Source organism: Mytilus edulis, chromosome 6 (assembly GCF_963676685.1).
Source record: "Mytilus edulis chromosome 6, xbMytEdul2.2, whole genome shotgun sequence".
In the NCBI taxonomy this organism is placed as follows: Eukaryota; Metazoa; Mollusca; class Bivalvia; order Mytilida; family Mytilidae; genus Mytilus; species Mytilus edulis.
The window spans coordinates 47,980,831-47,998,315 of NC_092349.1; the positions used below are offsets into that span (position 1 = coordinate 47,980,831).

General features: G+C 30.8%; 1 protein-coding gene across 1 annotated transcript; it reads right to left on the bottom strand.

The window, feature by feature from the left end:
- Positions 1-6,572: 6,572 nt before the first annotated feature.
- LOC139526437 (uncharacterized) lies at positions 6,573-17,263 on the bottom strand. The gene is made up of 9 exons (XM_071321585.1): positions 17,231-17,263; positions 16,634-16,711; positions 15,971-16,016; positions 12,926-13,079; positions 12,228-12,454; positions 11,421-11,577; positions 10,208-10,419; positions 7,057-7,344; positions 6,573-6,655 (listed from the first exon to the last, which is right to left on the bottom strand). Exons 1-9 carry the CDS (start codon positions 17,261-17,263, stop codon positions 6,573-6,575), a joined length of 1,278 nt encoding a protein of 425 aa, XP_071177686.1.
- Positions 17,264-17,485: the final 222 nt, after the last annotated feature.

Consider the following 17,485-nt stretch of genomic DNA (forward strand, 5'->3'; position numbering starts at 1 on the left):
AGTGTTAAAATAAAAACCCAACCATAGAGTTTTGGGATGAAATGTGATAAGAAAGCTCTCTTAAAATGCTTTAATATACAAAAAAAATGAATAAAAAACATGGGGTCACCGGATTTATTTTCTTGCTACATATTAAAAAACATAAATTCACAGCACTTTCTAAATATAAAACTAGAAGTTTGAAAAACAATAATCAAACAGACATATTGTGTTTTATGGTCGCTAATATGATAAAACACCTAATTTTCGATAGTAATATGAACATTCATACACATGAATTACATACTACTCTCAAAAATTTACACATTCCATAAAATCTCTAGATCAAGTGTTATCTTCTACTTTAAAATCTAAGATGGAGGGAGATAACTCAAAATTTACGATTGAAAAAAAAACGATAACATTAACTTCACTATACGACACCAAAGAGAAAACCAAACGTGAATCTACCCCTACATGATTTCAAGATCATTTATTTTTTGTTTTTAATAAATACATTCAAAACAGACATTGTAGAAAGTGTTACATTGTATATACCAACAAAGTGCCTCTTGAATTAAAATCAAGTACTCGTTTTACAATATACGATAAGGATTACAAAAGAGGGGCGAAAGATAAAATTAAAAATTATAATACATAAGACACAACATAGAAAACTAAAGACTAAGCACAACTATGTCGTACATACCGAATCATGTATCATAAATTTATATGAAATATAAGTAGCGATGTAACATGTCCAACGTATATATATGTATATTTACAGCGAATAATAGTATGTCTTGCATAAAAACAAACAAAGCGACATAACCAAGAATTGAAATTATTTTTGTCTAAAAACTTATGATGTTTGAAAACTGATCACACTGTGAATGGAAACTTCGGTTTATTCAAGATTAAAAAAAATGTGTACTAATTAAAACTTACAGTATATAAAATGTTGGTGATGTTAAACATTTCTATCTTCATTAGTGCTCGACGAAAATATTGGTTTGAACTACACAATAATGACACTTATATCGTCATCTTCTATTTGCATGTTGACAATGTTTATAATTGGTTTCACATAACCAATATTTATGTAGTATCTACTTGGTATCTTTTCCGTCCCATTTGTAGCAAAGGTCAACGTAATTATTTTGGAAAGAACATGCTTCAGGAGCCTGTAATTCAGTGGTTATCGTTTGTTTATGTGTAACATATTTGTTTTTCGTTCATTTTTTTTATATAAATAAGGCCGTTAGTTTTCTCGTTTGAATTGTTTTACGTTGTCATTTCGGGGCCTTTTATAGCTGACTATGCGGTATGGGCTTTGCTCATTGTTGAAGGCCGTACGGTGACCTATAGTTCTTGGTTTCTGTGTCATTTTGGTCTCTTATGGACGGTTGTTTCATTGGCAATCATACCACATTTTTTTTTTATTTGTACTATTTATTGAATAAAACTAGTTTCATTGCTAAAAACACGTGTTTCATGAGTGACTTCTCCCAAATGGCATTGGGATCAGTTTTAACCTGTCTTGATTGGATTGATTTAAGCAGTTCTAAATTTTATGATATGAATAAGGGCGAATAGCCCATAGAGTATTTTTACTCTTGCATAAATAAATATTCATTATATTAATGACATTTAATTGATGGAAACTCGTGGATGTTGAATGTCATGTTATTTTTTTAACAAATTGTCAGAATAATCTGTCATGGAACTTTTAAACTAATGTAAAACGGTATGAACAAGTTGTAGGCCAGAGCTGCCAAAATCTGCTATTGTATACATTCAAGGAATTAGCGTCATTACGTGATATGTATATTTGTTTAAAAAATCGCGACGATTATGATCCATTGCTCGTGTCCTGGTTAACTTGTCAAAAGCAACAGTATTGTGTTATTAGAAGAGCAGACCAGTTGCCAACTAGACCACGACCGATTTCTATTGGGTTGGTGATATGTTTTCATTTTATCTTCTTTCTGTAATCCTTGTATCGTTTCTATTCTGGTATTTTTCTGTTTAATCTTTCAATATCTGTGTTGATTATAACGGCAACAGTCTTGTCTATCCATTGGCATGACGAATGTACTTCCCTTTCAAAATTTCACATTCGGTCCATTGTCAGGTTAAGAAAATGTGCATTATAGATGACACATGCGTTTCGTGATGTCTCGGTGTTAATTAAGAGTCAAGAGAAAAAATGCTTTTGTGTATTTCGTAATAACTGTATACAACTTGTCATCAACTGTATGTAATTTATTTCACAGATGTCACGTATGGAACCCGATCTACTGAACCTAACGGAGATCATCCCCATTTTTAGAAGGATTAATTTTTGTCATTCATAATTTGTCAGTGTTGTGATGTTTATATGGTTGTTTGCCATTTGGTTGATTTCCCTTTTATGACATGGTGTTGCTATTTGCTTTGTTATGACATGAACATAAGCGTAATGTTAAATTTCTTAAAAAAAATATTGTGTATACAATGTTGTATTATTCGAAACGCATGGTGTTTCTCTATAGTTAAAAATTTGTCCAACACTTTAAACTGGGGTTGAAAATGGGAATGTATAAGATTGATATATGTATTATGCAGGATATACAAAAGTTAAACTGAAGATCAAACATTTACCAAAGCTCTAAAAGATTCTTTTGCACTGTAAACGTTGGGATCAAGTCGTTCATTTTTTATGTATTCTAGGGAAATTTTTGTTCGAACTCTGCATTAAATGGAAGTACATATAAAACTAAAAGGATAATATCATATTTCTCAAAAAAATACATTTATTTATATCAATATCAAGCAGTTCTAATATATTTTACAAACACGACATTTATTCAATCATATTAAGATAGCATGTTGGCGGATTGTTTCTAAACTTCATCCTTGAAAATTCTTCGTCGTAAAACTCCGGTATGAAATCAATATTTCCCCTTAAGGTCTCATCTACTAAACGACTAATGGTGTTCAGCTAAAAACAATTTGAGAACAGTATGAGATACTAATGTGCTGTGAAAATTATAACCCTCGGAAAGCAGTTGGAATGTTTGTTTAGTTCACGCATCATTGTAAATATAATTGAATTTGACGAGACTGTCAACAAAGAGAGAGGTTTAACGCTATAAAACCAGGTTTATTCCATCATTGTCTACATTTGAAAATGCCTGTACCAAATCAGGAATATGACAGTTCTGGTCTATTCGTTTTTGATGTGTTTTGTCATTTGATTTTGCCATGTGATTATGGACTTTCCGATTAGATTTTCATCTGAGTTCAGTATTTTTGTGATTTTACTTTTTTTGGAAATTATTGTTGCATATGTTTTATAAACATTTCTAAACTGCTTAAAACTAATAAAGGGAAGAACCAAAAATATTTGACAGTATAGAAGCACATCTATCAATATCAATTCACTACTATCTCATCAAAATAACCTACCACATCTTACAATTTTGTTCGTCAAAATAGAACAATTCTCATTTAAACCTAGTAACTGTTCAGGGTTATCAGCAGCTCAAAAGTCAGTACTGTGAAATTATACAGAAACTTAAGTTTCACCTCCCTCAGGTAAATTTGGCCTTAGATTGATTTGTTTATAGATCTTCAACTTTGTCGGGCGTTATACATCCTTGACTTTTAAATCGGCTTTTAGCGTTAATGATGAAGGTTAATCCACAAAAGCATGACATTTATAAAGTGTACATTTTTTTCTGGCAGTCAAAGAAAATAAATCAGACTCATATTACGTCATTTCAAATCTACTTTTGACATCTGATAAAAAAATATCGAAACTGAATATATCATAATACTTTTGAATAAATGCACTAAAGCATGTGTTTGTGATATTGTGATCACAATGGCCATATTAGAGCCAATATCTATTCATGTCACTACATACATCAGACCTGTAAATTTAAGTTCAGCATCCCATTGTCAACTCTTTGTCATGACAGTGTATTCTATATTTTATGCTTTGCAGTGTTTTTTGTTATCATCTATTTAGAATGTTCATACATACTTTACGTTTCCGACGTTTTTCCAACTTTTTGTTAATTGTAATGTATTTACAAAAGGTCAAGAAACCGATGAAACTTGCTGCTGTCACAACTAATGCAGACACCAAAATATAAATAGTTCCTATTTTGAAGAAAAAAAAACTGCAATTGTATGTTATAATTGTGGAAAAGTGTTGGGGTCATAATTTCATATGATATTAACCTGATTAAGTTCAATGACTCGAAAATAAGTTTTTGTCTTACCATTATCATAATTCAGACAAAACAATACTGAAAAATTTTGCAATAATTTTTTCCCCTCATATATTAAAACCATAAAATCTTTGGTTTCGTTACTTATTTATGCTATTTCTTTTTCAGTACCTTTATAAGGATATACGTATAATATATGAAATTCCAGTAACATAACTTTGATTTTTGTTCATTCAAGATACACATTTCGGTTTTTGTTTCTTATTACTTCTTCTTCACTTAGTTCGTGTATAAATGTATTTGTCCAAATTCAAAGAAATTTATTACTTAATTATGTTACTAATGCATATTGATATTTGAAGTTGAAATAATTTTGTTTTCTCACCTTCAGTATTTCGACTTAGCACTTTCTTGTTCTGACCACTGAAATCTGTAAATATAAGAAAACTAGAGGCTCTAAAGAGCCTGTGTCGCTCACCTTGGTCTATGTGAATATTAAACAAAGGAAGCAGATGGATTCATGACAAAATTGTATTTGGTGATAATGATGTGTTTGTACATCTTAATTTGCTGAACATTCTTGCTGCTTTCAATTATCTCTATTTATAATGAACTTGGCCCAGTAGTTTCAGCGGAAAATGTTAGTAAAAATTTACAAATTTTATGAAAATTGTTAAAAATTGACTATATAAAGGACAAGAACTCCTTAGGGGGTCAATTTACCATTTTGGTCATGTTGACTTATTTGTAAATCTTACTTTGCTTCACATTATTGCAGTTTATCTCTATCTATAATAATATTCAAGATAATAACCCAAAACAGCAAAATTTCCTTAAAATTACCAATTCAGGTGCAGCAACCCAACAACGGGTTGTCAGATTCATCTGAAAATTTCAGGGCAGATACATCTTGACCTGATAAACAATTTTACTCTGTCAAGTTTGCTCTAAATGCTATGGTTTTTGAGTTATAAGCCAAAAACTGCATTTTACCCCTATGTTTTATTTTAAGCCGTGGCGGCCATCTTGGTTAGTTGGACGGGTCCCCGGACACATTTTTTTTAAACTAGATACCCCAAAGATGATTGTGGGCAAGTTTCGTTAAATTTGGCCCAGTAGTTTCAGAGGAGAAGATTTTTGTAAAGGATTACTAAGATTTACGAAAAATGGTTAAAAATTGACTATAAAGGGCAATAACTCCTAAAGGGGTCAACTGACCATTTCGGTCATGTTGACTTATTTGTAAACCTTACTTTGCTGAACATTATTGCTGTTTACAGTTTATCTCTATCTATAATAATATTCAAGATAATAACCAAAAACAGCAGAATTTCCTTAAAATTAACAATTTAGGGACAGCAACCCAACAACAGGTTTTCCGATTCATCTGAAAATTCAGGGCAGATATATCTTGACCTGATTAACAATTTTACTTCATGTCAGATTTGCTCTAAATGCTTTGATTTTTGAGTTATAAGCCAAAAACTGCATTTTACCCCTATGTTCTATTTTTAGCCATGGCGGCCATCTTTGTGGGTTGGACGGGTCGCCGGACACATTTTTAAAACTTGATATCCCAATGATAATTTTGGCCAAGTTTGGTTTAATTTGGCCCATTAGTTTTAGAGAAGATTTTTGTAAAAGTTAACGACGACGGACGACGACAGACGACGACGGACGACGACAGACGACGACGGACGACGACAGACGACGACAGACGACGGACGCAAAGTGATGGGAAAAGCTCACTTGGCCCTTTGGGCCAGGTGAGCTAAAAACGCAAGAGAAGATGCCTTATTCATTAGCATAAATTACTTCGCACTCGCTTTCAGTAACTGAGTTTTTTTTTCTTCTTCGGGACTTTGTATCAATTGTTAAATTAGTTTTTTGTGTGCCTCATATCAATCTTTTGAGTCAGGGCAATTTCAATCATTTTTTACAGTTTGTTTTTATGGTTTGCTAATACATGTATGGATACATAACTGTCCACGGTTGGTGGAAAGTTATGTGCAGACAAAATCTGTTTTTCCCAATCATATTCTATTTGATCCCAAGGCAGGGACTAGTATTTCAGAGGCTGTTTCTTCATTCATATATTATATTATTTAACTATTAAGTGTCATGAATTTTTAATTAGTTGTTTGTTAACTCGTTTATATTGTTTAACATTATCGGTTGTCTTTAAGTCGCCTATACCATGTATACGGAATTGTATTTCTTTTTAGTTGTTAAAGGTCTTAAGGTGGCAAATACGTAATTTAATTTAACCTGAACCATTTTCAAGCGGACGAGACTTTTACTATAAAAAATATTTTTAATTAAATTATATCTTTTAACAATTGATTTCAATGTATTAGTCATACTGTGAGAACATTACTTACTTTGGTCGTTTATATCTACGTTGTTGCTTGTTGATGTTATCGTATCACCAGTTTGATAATAATCTCCTAGGATTGCTTTTATGAAAATAAGTACTCATGTTACTATGTTTTTACTATGTTTTTTTTCTATTCAAAGCATTACGAGTACTAGAGAAAACACGAACGCAATATTTGTTGAATTAATATCAAACTGAAGTTTTTCAAAGATTTAAGTTGATCAAGTCAAGAACATAAAACAGTTTTGTTAGTTTTTTACAAACCCGACAGACACTTGACATATATAAAATCTCGTAAACTTATCAATGCAATAAAAGTAAACATGTCAGAAACTTATGTATTTTCAATGTTGAATAGATGTGACGTTCATTCTATAAGTTCATCATGACCCGATTTTGTTTTCAAATAAACATTATCGAAACTCAAAAAAATAATGACTTAAGCGTTCCAAATGTTTAACAAATGTGTTATAAACTTACGTGTATTAGAATACCTCTTGTAAGTAGTTAATCCTTCAACAAACTTATAGTTTGTAATTCGTTGCTCGTGATAATAACCATGAGAGATGTTTAAAACAATTTCTTCGTAGTTCATAAAATAGCACGTGGAATTCAAAGAATTCCAGACGAACATTTCACATGGGATTCCAACCTCAGTGGTCGCATTGCATTTTACCATACAATCGGTTACGCTTAGTTGTCGAGCTTCAAATAATACGTTCAGCCCCACAGGCTTATAATTTTTGTATGGTTCGAAATAGAATTCATCTGAAAACAAATTATTTGTCAAGATAAAGAAAAACGTCAACTGAAAACATTCTGAAGAAATACATTTTGTTTAAACAGATTTTTTTTTAATTGAAAACATGTAAGTAGTGTATAATAGTGTTAGTGTTAAACAATTAATTCATAAGATTATCTTTAATCTAGAGTCCAAGTACCTGGACCTAAGTTGATGCTAAACGGTGTTAGGCGTTCTGTATTAGACTTTCGGTTTTTCATAATCTCATATACAGTTTACTCTCGTTGTCTCGAACTCGGTTGACTCGACATTTCGGATGAGTCAAAGTTTTCACGTGTTCCCGAACTTTGTTCCATATAAATGTATGTATTTCGACTCCTCATGAGTCGAAATTTCGGTTAAGTCGAACTAAATATTTCGGTACCAAGGTTGACCAAAGCATATAAAACTCATTATTTATCTCGAACTAATACAAATATGTCAAAACGTGACCTCAGGGATTTAAAGGATCAAAGAGCTAATCTGACCATACATGTGTAATTAAATTTCCGGTCACTGACCACTGTAAATCATTTATGACATGCTGTTTCCACGAGTGTTTACCTAAGATTACCTTTCATAGAATTTTTATAAATAATTAGTGATACATTTTTAATGTTCTTGAAAAAATATTTAAAATGTTTCCAAACAATAAATCGTGATTTACACTAATGAGTTTGGGTGTGTATAATGTGAGGATTAAGACTTCCGTTGATGATCACCTAAAAACTACTCAATCGGCGTTTCTAAACTTGTTGTATTTTCTTTTGAATAGAAAGAGTGAGATGAAACAAAATGAAAAGAAATCTAAATTTTTCTAAAATCTCTTGTTTCCGAGAATAAACAATTTTGTCAATTTTAAACGAACTATATAACGCTAAGATCGATCGGAAATTACTCTCTCGGATAAAAGCCAGCGAAAAATATTGTAACTGAAACAATTGAATAACTTAGTAAAATTAATGTTATTATATTAATGAAAGACTATGACATACAAATACATCGATCTGATATCAGAATAACGATCCCCTTCTCATATTCATCCGAATTTATTTCAGCTTTGCCAAGCTTAGCAATAGTTGTGTCCCTTGGTCTGTCAAACTTCCGGTTTTCGTTTGAAACGAATCACGTGTATCTCGAAATAATTATCTGGTCCGGTTGACTACATTTTTTCTTTCTAAACGGTTGGTCTTTTTTCGTAACTTTCTATAGTGCATGTTTAAAGCTTGACTTATTTGGTATTTATAAAAGAATATTTGTTACTTTTGTAAATCGTGTACTCTAGTCATATTTTGATTTGTTTACACATGCACAATTGACGAAAGTAATAAAATTAAAAACACAAAAATAAACTCTTCATCAATAAATGATAAGTAATAATGATCACTAGCATATTATGATCTATAAAACTAATCAAACGATGAAAGTAACTAATAATTAATGTGGTTGAACTGAATGAGAACAAAACACATTATGAGAGTCATTATATCATCAGTAGGGTCTAAATTAGATGAAAGGTTAGTTATCGCTTTTCATAGAAAACTGAAATCAACACATAGTTCTCACTTACTGAAATTAACCCCTAGTTGGTATGTACAATTATGAATACTTATACCCTAAATTTCACAGTAATTCCGTCAAATCATTATTATATTGGTGATTTCTTTTAAATACCTTTTTCTTCTTAAGATGATAATGACAGTTAAACTGATGTTCGTTTAAACTTGTTTGATGTTATTTTGATAAAATTTAAATAAGGTGTTATGTGAACTAGTTGTTGCAATTGAGTATGGTATATTTTAATTATATCCTTCAAAATAAATCTGAATGCGGATTATTCATAATGCAATATGAAACGGAATTTGTCCATTTTTATTTTTATTTTTATTTTCTAAACGCTACACCACGTGTTTATAGATTATGGATCAAAACGTGGACCATTGTCCTAAAAATAAGATAGCTAATGCATGATACTAAAGAGTTATATAAACGCTATCCATGTTCTGCCTAAGATTATATCAAATACGATTGTTCGGAATATTTGTACACCTATTAACTTTACCTATTTTGTTTTATAGTTATGAATTATTGCACGGGCATAGGAGCACCAATCCGTCAATTGAGTTCAATGCTGAAAGTTAACAAATCAAAATTAAAAGGTCTGCTTGTAAAAACAGCTATCGGTAATTATTAGGATGATAACGCTATTAATTACGGGAAAAGGTCACATAAAAAATTTACGAAGTGATCGACTGCATAACATCGTATTTATTAAACAGACTCCTGAAATGTATTTGTAGGGTTATACTTACTGGTGTATATAGAAACACAAATGATTTCTCTTTTCTCAAATAATATAGATTCATCAACAGCAAATTGGTTCGAGTAAATTGATAAAAGAAAGCAAGATCTGTCATTAAGGATGTTTGCTACTCTGTTAAAATATAACAAGCTTTTCAAAAGACTATTTTGAATTGATAGTATATAAATAAAGAAACTAAAAATGTAGAAAAATGGAGGGTGCATGTGCTCGTTTTCAAGATAAGCCATTGAAAATTTAGCGGGAAATTATTCTCTTGAGATTTTTCATGTATTTAACAGTGGCACCTTATTTGTTTCAAACACTATGAAAAAATAACAAGAATTTTATAAAATTTTGAAATACGGCTTTTTAAACTTTATGCTATAAAATTATAAAAGGTAAAGTAGGGGTAAGTGGGCAATTTTCTTTAATGATAATACATGGATAAAACCAGAGGTTTCCGAAAATCTGGCAAAAAGTCAAAAAATGGAGGAGCAAACATCCTTAAACCATATTCATGATATTCAATACATTAAAATACAATATACCTGATTCCTTCTCACAAAGAAAACTTCTACTACTGTTTAGACAGAAATCACTCATCCAGCCTACTATATTCTTGTCAACTTGCTCCTCCAATATAACGTATGCACAGTAAATCTCTTCAAAGTTTGTTGTATTTGAAGTTTTGTCTATTGGCCACTGTTCAACAGTATTTACATGATCTAAAAGCGTATGATTTGTCCAGAAAGAAGATACTCTATAAATACATGCAATATTTGAATTGTGATATATTACCATGTCCTGCATTCTCAAGTGTACAGTAACATTAACGTTATAAAATAGAATCACGAGCTTAAAACATCGGTAAACTACTGACATCTTATATCCTTTGTAATTGTTAATGATAAAATCTAAAAATGAGTGAATTTGTTCGTATTTCTGCAGTTTTGCCCTTAATACTAATTTTTAAACGTGTATACAAAAATGTTAGTCTTTTTCTAAAATACAAATACTGATATCCTATACACTAATGTTTTGGTAATATCTTAATGAGTTTATTTGATAGATTCGTTATACTTTTGAATTTTCAAGTCTACAGTAAAACAATTAGCCAAATCGTACCGTCTCTTTTACCGTACAAGATGCATTTGCAAATTTCATGTGTCTTCATTGATGCTGCAGTCATAATGATCACACATTCAGAATCAATTGTAACGGTGGATAGATAAAATAACCACAAAGGACCGAATATTCAATAAAAAAATCTTGAAAACAATTACACAGCTATACGTACATTACGAGAAAGAGATCCATTTAGCATTTTTATTTTTTATTTATGCATACGTCACTAATGAGTCTTTTGTAGACGTAACGTACGTCTGTTTCAAATACGAGATTTCAATCCTGGTTTCTATTATAAGTATTTTCCGTAATACAAATGAATTTTTTTAAGATTTATATCAGCATATGTAAATAAAACTTATAGAAAGCATCTATATTTTAAACAAATATGACGAAATATTTTTTTGTATTCCTGTAAAAATTTGTACACGTTATAATTCAAAACCACGATTTAAAAAACACAATTTATATTCTGGTTGCATATTACTGTGGTAAAAATGTCGTTCTATCTATAAAATTTTAAATGCAATTTGAAATCATGTTTATTTGAAATTCATTACAAATTGACTTAAAAAATATGTTGCTTTAAAAAAATGTAAATACTTTGTTAATCGGTTGCTCTTCGTTTGTTAATACCTTGTATTTGACCAGTTTCCTGAATGAAAAAAGTCGTCGAGCTCAAGTCCAGTGTTTCCGCTGATTTCTTGCAGAAGAGAGCCATCTGTCTTCTCACAGAATGTGTTGGCATTTGGCCATGTTAAATTGGCTTCATAAAGAGTCATGCTCTTTTTATCTTAAACATTGTTAAACAGAGTCACATTTACATTCAAATTAAAAATAAATTTCGAAGTAAGATTACTGTTAACGCAAGTTTGACAATTAATTGGATCATGCATGCTTCTTTATACAAAATGACGCATACAGATGGCACTAGGTTAGGTAGGAAATATTTGATTGGAACAAATTTAATTAAGTCTCAATATTTCTCAATAATTAAAATATCATTTTATCAGATGAGTGCACACACAATATTTATCTAATAGATAAAAGACATATAAGGTTTAATTAACAATTCAGAGAGTGCATGCTTTAATATATTACATGAGCGAGCTCAGGATAAAAGATACAACTTGTACTAGAAAATTTCTTCATGTCTTGATCGTTTGCTCGATATATGTGTGTTTAAGTTAACACTATATTGCCGTCAATGGTGAGGCTGTGCTTTTTTTTCCAAAAACTACACTTTCGGAGTTACCAGAGAGAACGACCTTTATTTTGCAATCTTAGACCTTTATGATAGCTTTAGTTGTCTAATCTATCATTTATAAGTTGTGAACATAGTTCTAATGAAGGAATACTCTTTCAGAACACATAAGATAATCCCCGGTTTTGTATGTTTTTGTATTTTAATTTTAATTCTATGTAACAATTACAGCATATTACCTGTAGGAAACGCTATATCACAAAAAAATGAATAGCGTACAGATTTATCATGACATTCGCCCGCTTCCCATCCAACTCTTTTATTGTCTGCTTCATATACCAAGTAAACACACAACAATGGCGACGAAACATCTTTAATGTTGTCAAGTGGAAACTCGCTGTAATATCTTTTTCCATGTGTTACTGTTTCGTTTGCAACTTTATGAGCCGTCCAAATTGTGACGTCACTAAAACATATACATTTTATGTACTACAATATAAAAATAATTTGATAAATAATATTGATGACTATGCATTGTGGTTTAACGTGAAACACAAATTTTTTAGGCAGCAATGATCCTGCATGAAAACAAAACAAAAACAAAATATCAACAAAAAAAAACAGCACATCTAATGTCAAGAATAATAAGAAAAAAGAATAAAGTCCCTACATAACATCTACTTTCATTCAGAATTCATTTTATTCTACAGCATGGTTCTAAAGTCTTCGAAGTCATCTGCATAATTGATTTAAGACTTTTGTCTCCTAATCTTATAGTTTTTAAACTATTTATTGAACATATGTGTCACAGATGATCATGATTTAAGTAACCTTGGTTACAACGCAAAGCTCGACTACAATGAGAAAATATTTGGATAGTAACCGTTATATTTAGTTAAGTCTCAGTATTGAACTTGAAATATAAAAAAACCTTTACCTTGCAATGTGTGGATTTTGATCTCTAAATGCTGCTTTTGTAGATGGAGATATATATTTGAGTCTTTTACGTTTTGATTTGCAATAATCATATCCGTCCTGCCATGTCATACGTTCAACAACAAAGATTGTTGATAAAGTTTTGTCCTCTGTACCTATCAAAACAGGTCCACATTTATGTTGATTTGAAGTAAATGCATATGGTCGTTTTGAGATACGTATATATATATGACGCGTGTCAAGCAAAAACAACCCTTATCGCATTTGACGTCGTTATCGGTAGCCAACGCTAGAATGTAACGTACAACAAACCGATAAATTGCACGTTGAAATTGATATATTTTTTTCTAAACATAGCGTTATCCATTCGAATTGAAAAGTATATTCTTATAGTACATTACTTCTGTAAAATAATGCCGTATTTACGATTCACAATTTAAACATAGCAGCATTTTAATTTTAAAAAATTCTATTAAAACTTTTCAAATGCTTGTTTTGACATACATTGTATATGCTTATTGTCTTTAGAGGAATGATTTATAAACAATATAAAAAAAATCCCACACATCACCAAGTCTCATTTTGACATAATACCACGATATGTGATGATGCAATACAATACACGTATTAACCTTCTACTATATATAAACAATACCAATGTTGTGTAAAAAAACACACGCTTAAATATTTTTTTAAAACTAATAAAAGTTATTTTCCGCAGCTAGATTTCTTTTATACTTTTGGCATGGCAAGTTATTGTATGAACAAAGAAAATAATTTAATATTTGGCGCAACATATTATATATTTATATTAAAACTGATACCGATATTGCATTGATCTCAATTCATAAGATCAGACTCATTTAGATTTTGCCTGAAGATTTTGATCAGAATTGTATATGCCTGAATTCATTGTCAATGGGCAATTAAAACATTACAAATCGAAGAAAGATATAAAACGTCAGACCAAAAAGTGAACAAACACAAAACTAAACAAATAATTTCACAAAATTAATATCTTAAAAGTAAAGAGGTCAACCCAGTGAAGATTTACTAATCGATTTGGTAAACAAATTACAAAATGGAAACTCAAAATATTACCCATTTTATGTATTGTAGGTCGTTGTCTTATGGTCGTAAAACCTTCAACATTATTACCGAGGACTAGATAATAGTCAAAAGAATTTATACCATAATTAATATTGCATTTACTCTATGTAATAATTATGTAAATTATTAATAATCTAATCAGGTAATTCATTTATATTTATAGAAAAGGTTTTACTCAAACAACATTATTTGGGAGTCGTTAAAAACACATTGAATGAGTAACAAAGATTCTTCGATCTCCTGGAAAACATCGCCAACCAACATATTAACTTCAGTATGGTGATGCAGCATCTTACCAGAGGCTGATTTAGGGGGCAGGGGGACCCGGGCCTCCTCCTTTTTGGGAAAAAAATGGTTGCTTATATAGGGAATCACTGAAGCATGACTCGAGCGGCCCCCTCTTAGGTCAGTCAGGGGGCCCCCAATTTCTGGATCCGCCACTGCTTACATCCTCAATCTTTGAAACTAGATGAACTTTGAACATTCAAATGTGTACATCAGTGCCTTGTTTTTAATAATATGAACTATATGGAAATACATTTAATTCTTATGTCATATGTATTAGAGCTTTTTTCTCATGCTATTATTTATAACCTGTACATTTTCTATATTTAATTTTAGTATGCAAATTTAAAACTGGGGTTTGAATTCAGTGTTGATTCAGAGATGAAATATTTGTTAAGATAGCATATTTGTCTTTAAATTTATTTATTCATTGAAATATGAAATATCCATAGACAATTTGTCATACCTAATAAGACTGTATTTACAAAATATAACACGAGTAAACAAATCAGAAAAAGAAGAGCAGCTATAAAAAAGAAATATTTAAAAAGTGGGACACCAAACATAAATAGTATTTCTTAGTAGAATTTGACATCAATATAACAAATAATAACTAATTGTAATACTAACAAAACATAACTCAATTACAATGTTTACAGAAGCTCCCATTTCGCCTTAGTTAATTCTTATGTACCTGAAAATTTGTACTAAGGCAAACTGGGATTAATTTTATATAATTATTTTGACAGCTAAGGCGAAATGAGAATAAGCCTGGGGTGCAGATTAGAAATTACTGATGCCATACATTATCATCTGAGGGTCGATACAGGGTGCAACGAATTTGTTCTTATTAAATAAGTGTATCTTGTCATCCTTTTCTGGGACGTAGCGATTTCTCAAATTTGTTAAGTTACTAACAGTTGGGCTGATGAAAAAGGCAAATATAATTTATGCTCGAACGGTAAAGAGGTGGGATAGTGACGAAGGTTAGCTAAAAGTGTCAGCCTACGGGTAATTGAAGGTTGTCTCATAATGTGTTTTACATACCAAAATCAATGCATAATGATGCCCTAGAACCGATTGACAGACCATAAAAAAAATATATATCCAAGCTACTGCGAAAAATGGGTTATAGTGTAATCATTCAAATAAAGGCAACAGTAGTATACCGCTGTTCGAAACTCATAAATTGATAGAAAAAAAACAAATCCGGGTTACCAGCTTAAACTGAGGGAAACGCATTAAATATAAGAGGAGAACAACAACACAACATTAAAATGTAACGCACATACAAACAAACTAAGCACTAGACACAATCCGATGATAATTACAAATATAAATAAAACACGCTAAGCGATGTATTATCAGAAACATAGATAAACAATAAACAACAATTCCCGAACTCCAAGGGAGTACGTAACATATAAGGGATTTGAATCAGCTGAACGTTGTTTTTTCTTTTGTCAAAGAATATTTTATCAAGATTTTATGAAAATTAAAAGGACAAAATCTATTTTAGTAATATTGTTGGGACCCTATTAAATTCATAAAAGAGATAAATGCATATAACCTGACAAATTGAAAGATCGACTCAACTTTGAAACAAATTATAACAACTGACATAATCCCTTTATATGTTAGCATAACTTACTCTGACATTTTGGAAGGAAGATAACTCCCATTATAAGTGTTCCAAACTGAAATGACAAAACAATACAATACCAGGTTTATATGAATAAAAATGACGTATTGAACATCTCAGAAAGGCGCTGTCATTGACTTGAATTAATTTGACTCGTTCCATTTCCATATTTTATTTTTAATTCTGAAATACTTCGTTCGATATAAAACAGTGTGATAAACTATTTTAATCATTTAGAAGCTTCATATTTCCTTAACAATGAAACATGATTAAAACGTTGAGATAATTTTCACAGAGTTACCTCCCTGTAGTGCTATGTACCACTTAAGTATGAGCGTGTGGTCAAGAATCAAACAGGATAAAATGAGGTTTTCATTGTTCAAAGATTGCCTAATGAAATACTTATATTATGTACGTGTTCCTTGTCTCAGTTGAAGTGTACACTGTACATGGTGAATATCTTCATAAACCTTATAAATAAGATTTCGACGCGAGCAAATACAATTGTGTTTTTGTATGCTTAATAATCATTTTTTTTATACGTATAGCCTATTTGTGCATGGGACCACAGTGCCCGTGAGTCTAAGTCATTGAACTTATGTTGGGATTGCCTGTTAACATTGAGGTTGTGAGTTTGAATCACGCGGCAGATACCTTCGACTCAAATCTTACTTGACTAGAATTTTCAATCATTCCAAAGGTCAGTTGCTCTCTCTTTGCATTATTGTGCCCTTTATCAATGAAAACTAACTAAAATAAAAAGATATTATCGAAAGCATTAATCAATTAATTTTTGTTAAGAATACAATTTTTTTTTTATTTTTACACATCGCACGGTTGTATAATTTATAAAGATTATGAAACGATAAACTGTTATCCCGTAGTCAACTGGTCAATTAATATACTGTTATAACTTACCAAAACAATCATTTGAAAACTGATAATGTCGTGTACGAAATACCCACATCAGCTACAAAGACTTTAGTGCTTTATCAATGCAGCCAATAAACGCACACCTGTTAAGGTTAGAACAATCATTTCCAATTGTCAATGTATTTTTGCCTGATGGCATGCAGCTTATAAAGATAAATAAATATTATATGCTAGATTTTAACATAAATCATTATCAAATTTTGGTATTTCTATTCTTGCATAATCATTTGACTTTAAATTATATATTAAATGTCAGCCACATCAATGATATCAAATTTGAAGACAACGAATATTCTTTTAAAGATGATATAAATGAAATCAATGGTATAAGTTTACCTTTGAAGTTTTAACAAATGCTAATAAGTTCATTGTACTAAGATTAAGAGACATCCAAACTGGAGCCCTCTTTTGAACCTTAGAATTACCGTAATAATGGTAGTGCGCCTTCAACGGAACAAATATACAAAAGAGATAAAACATACATACATATTCTTAAATACACAAAAACATAATCAATGAAATCAATGATCAAAGAGAACGTCAAAGTTAATATTGTCTTACACAGAATTTTGGACTTTTCATCAATACATT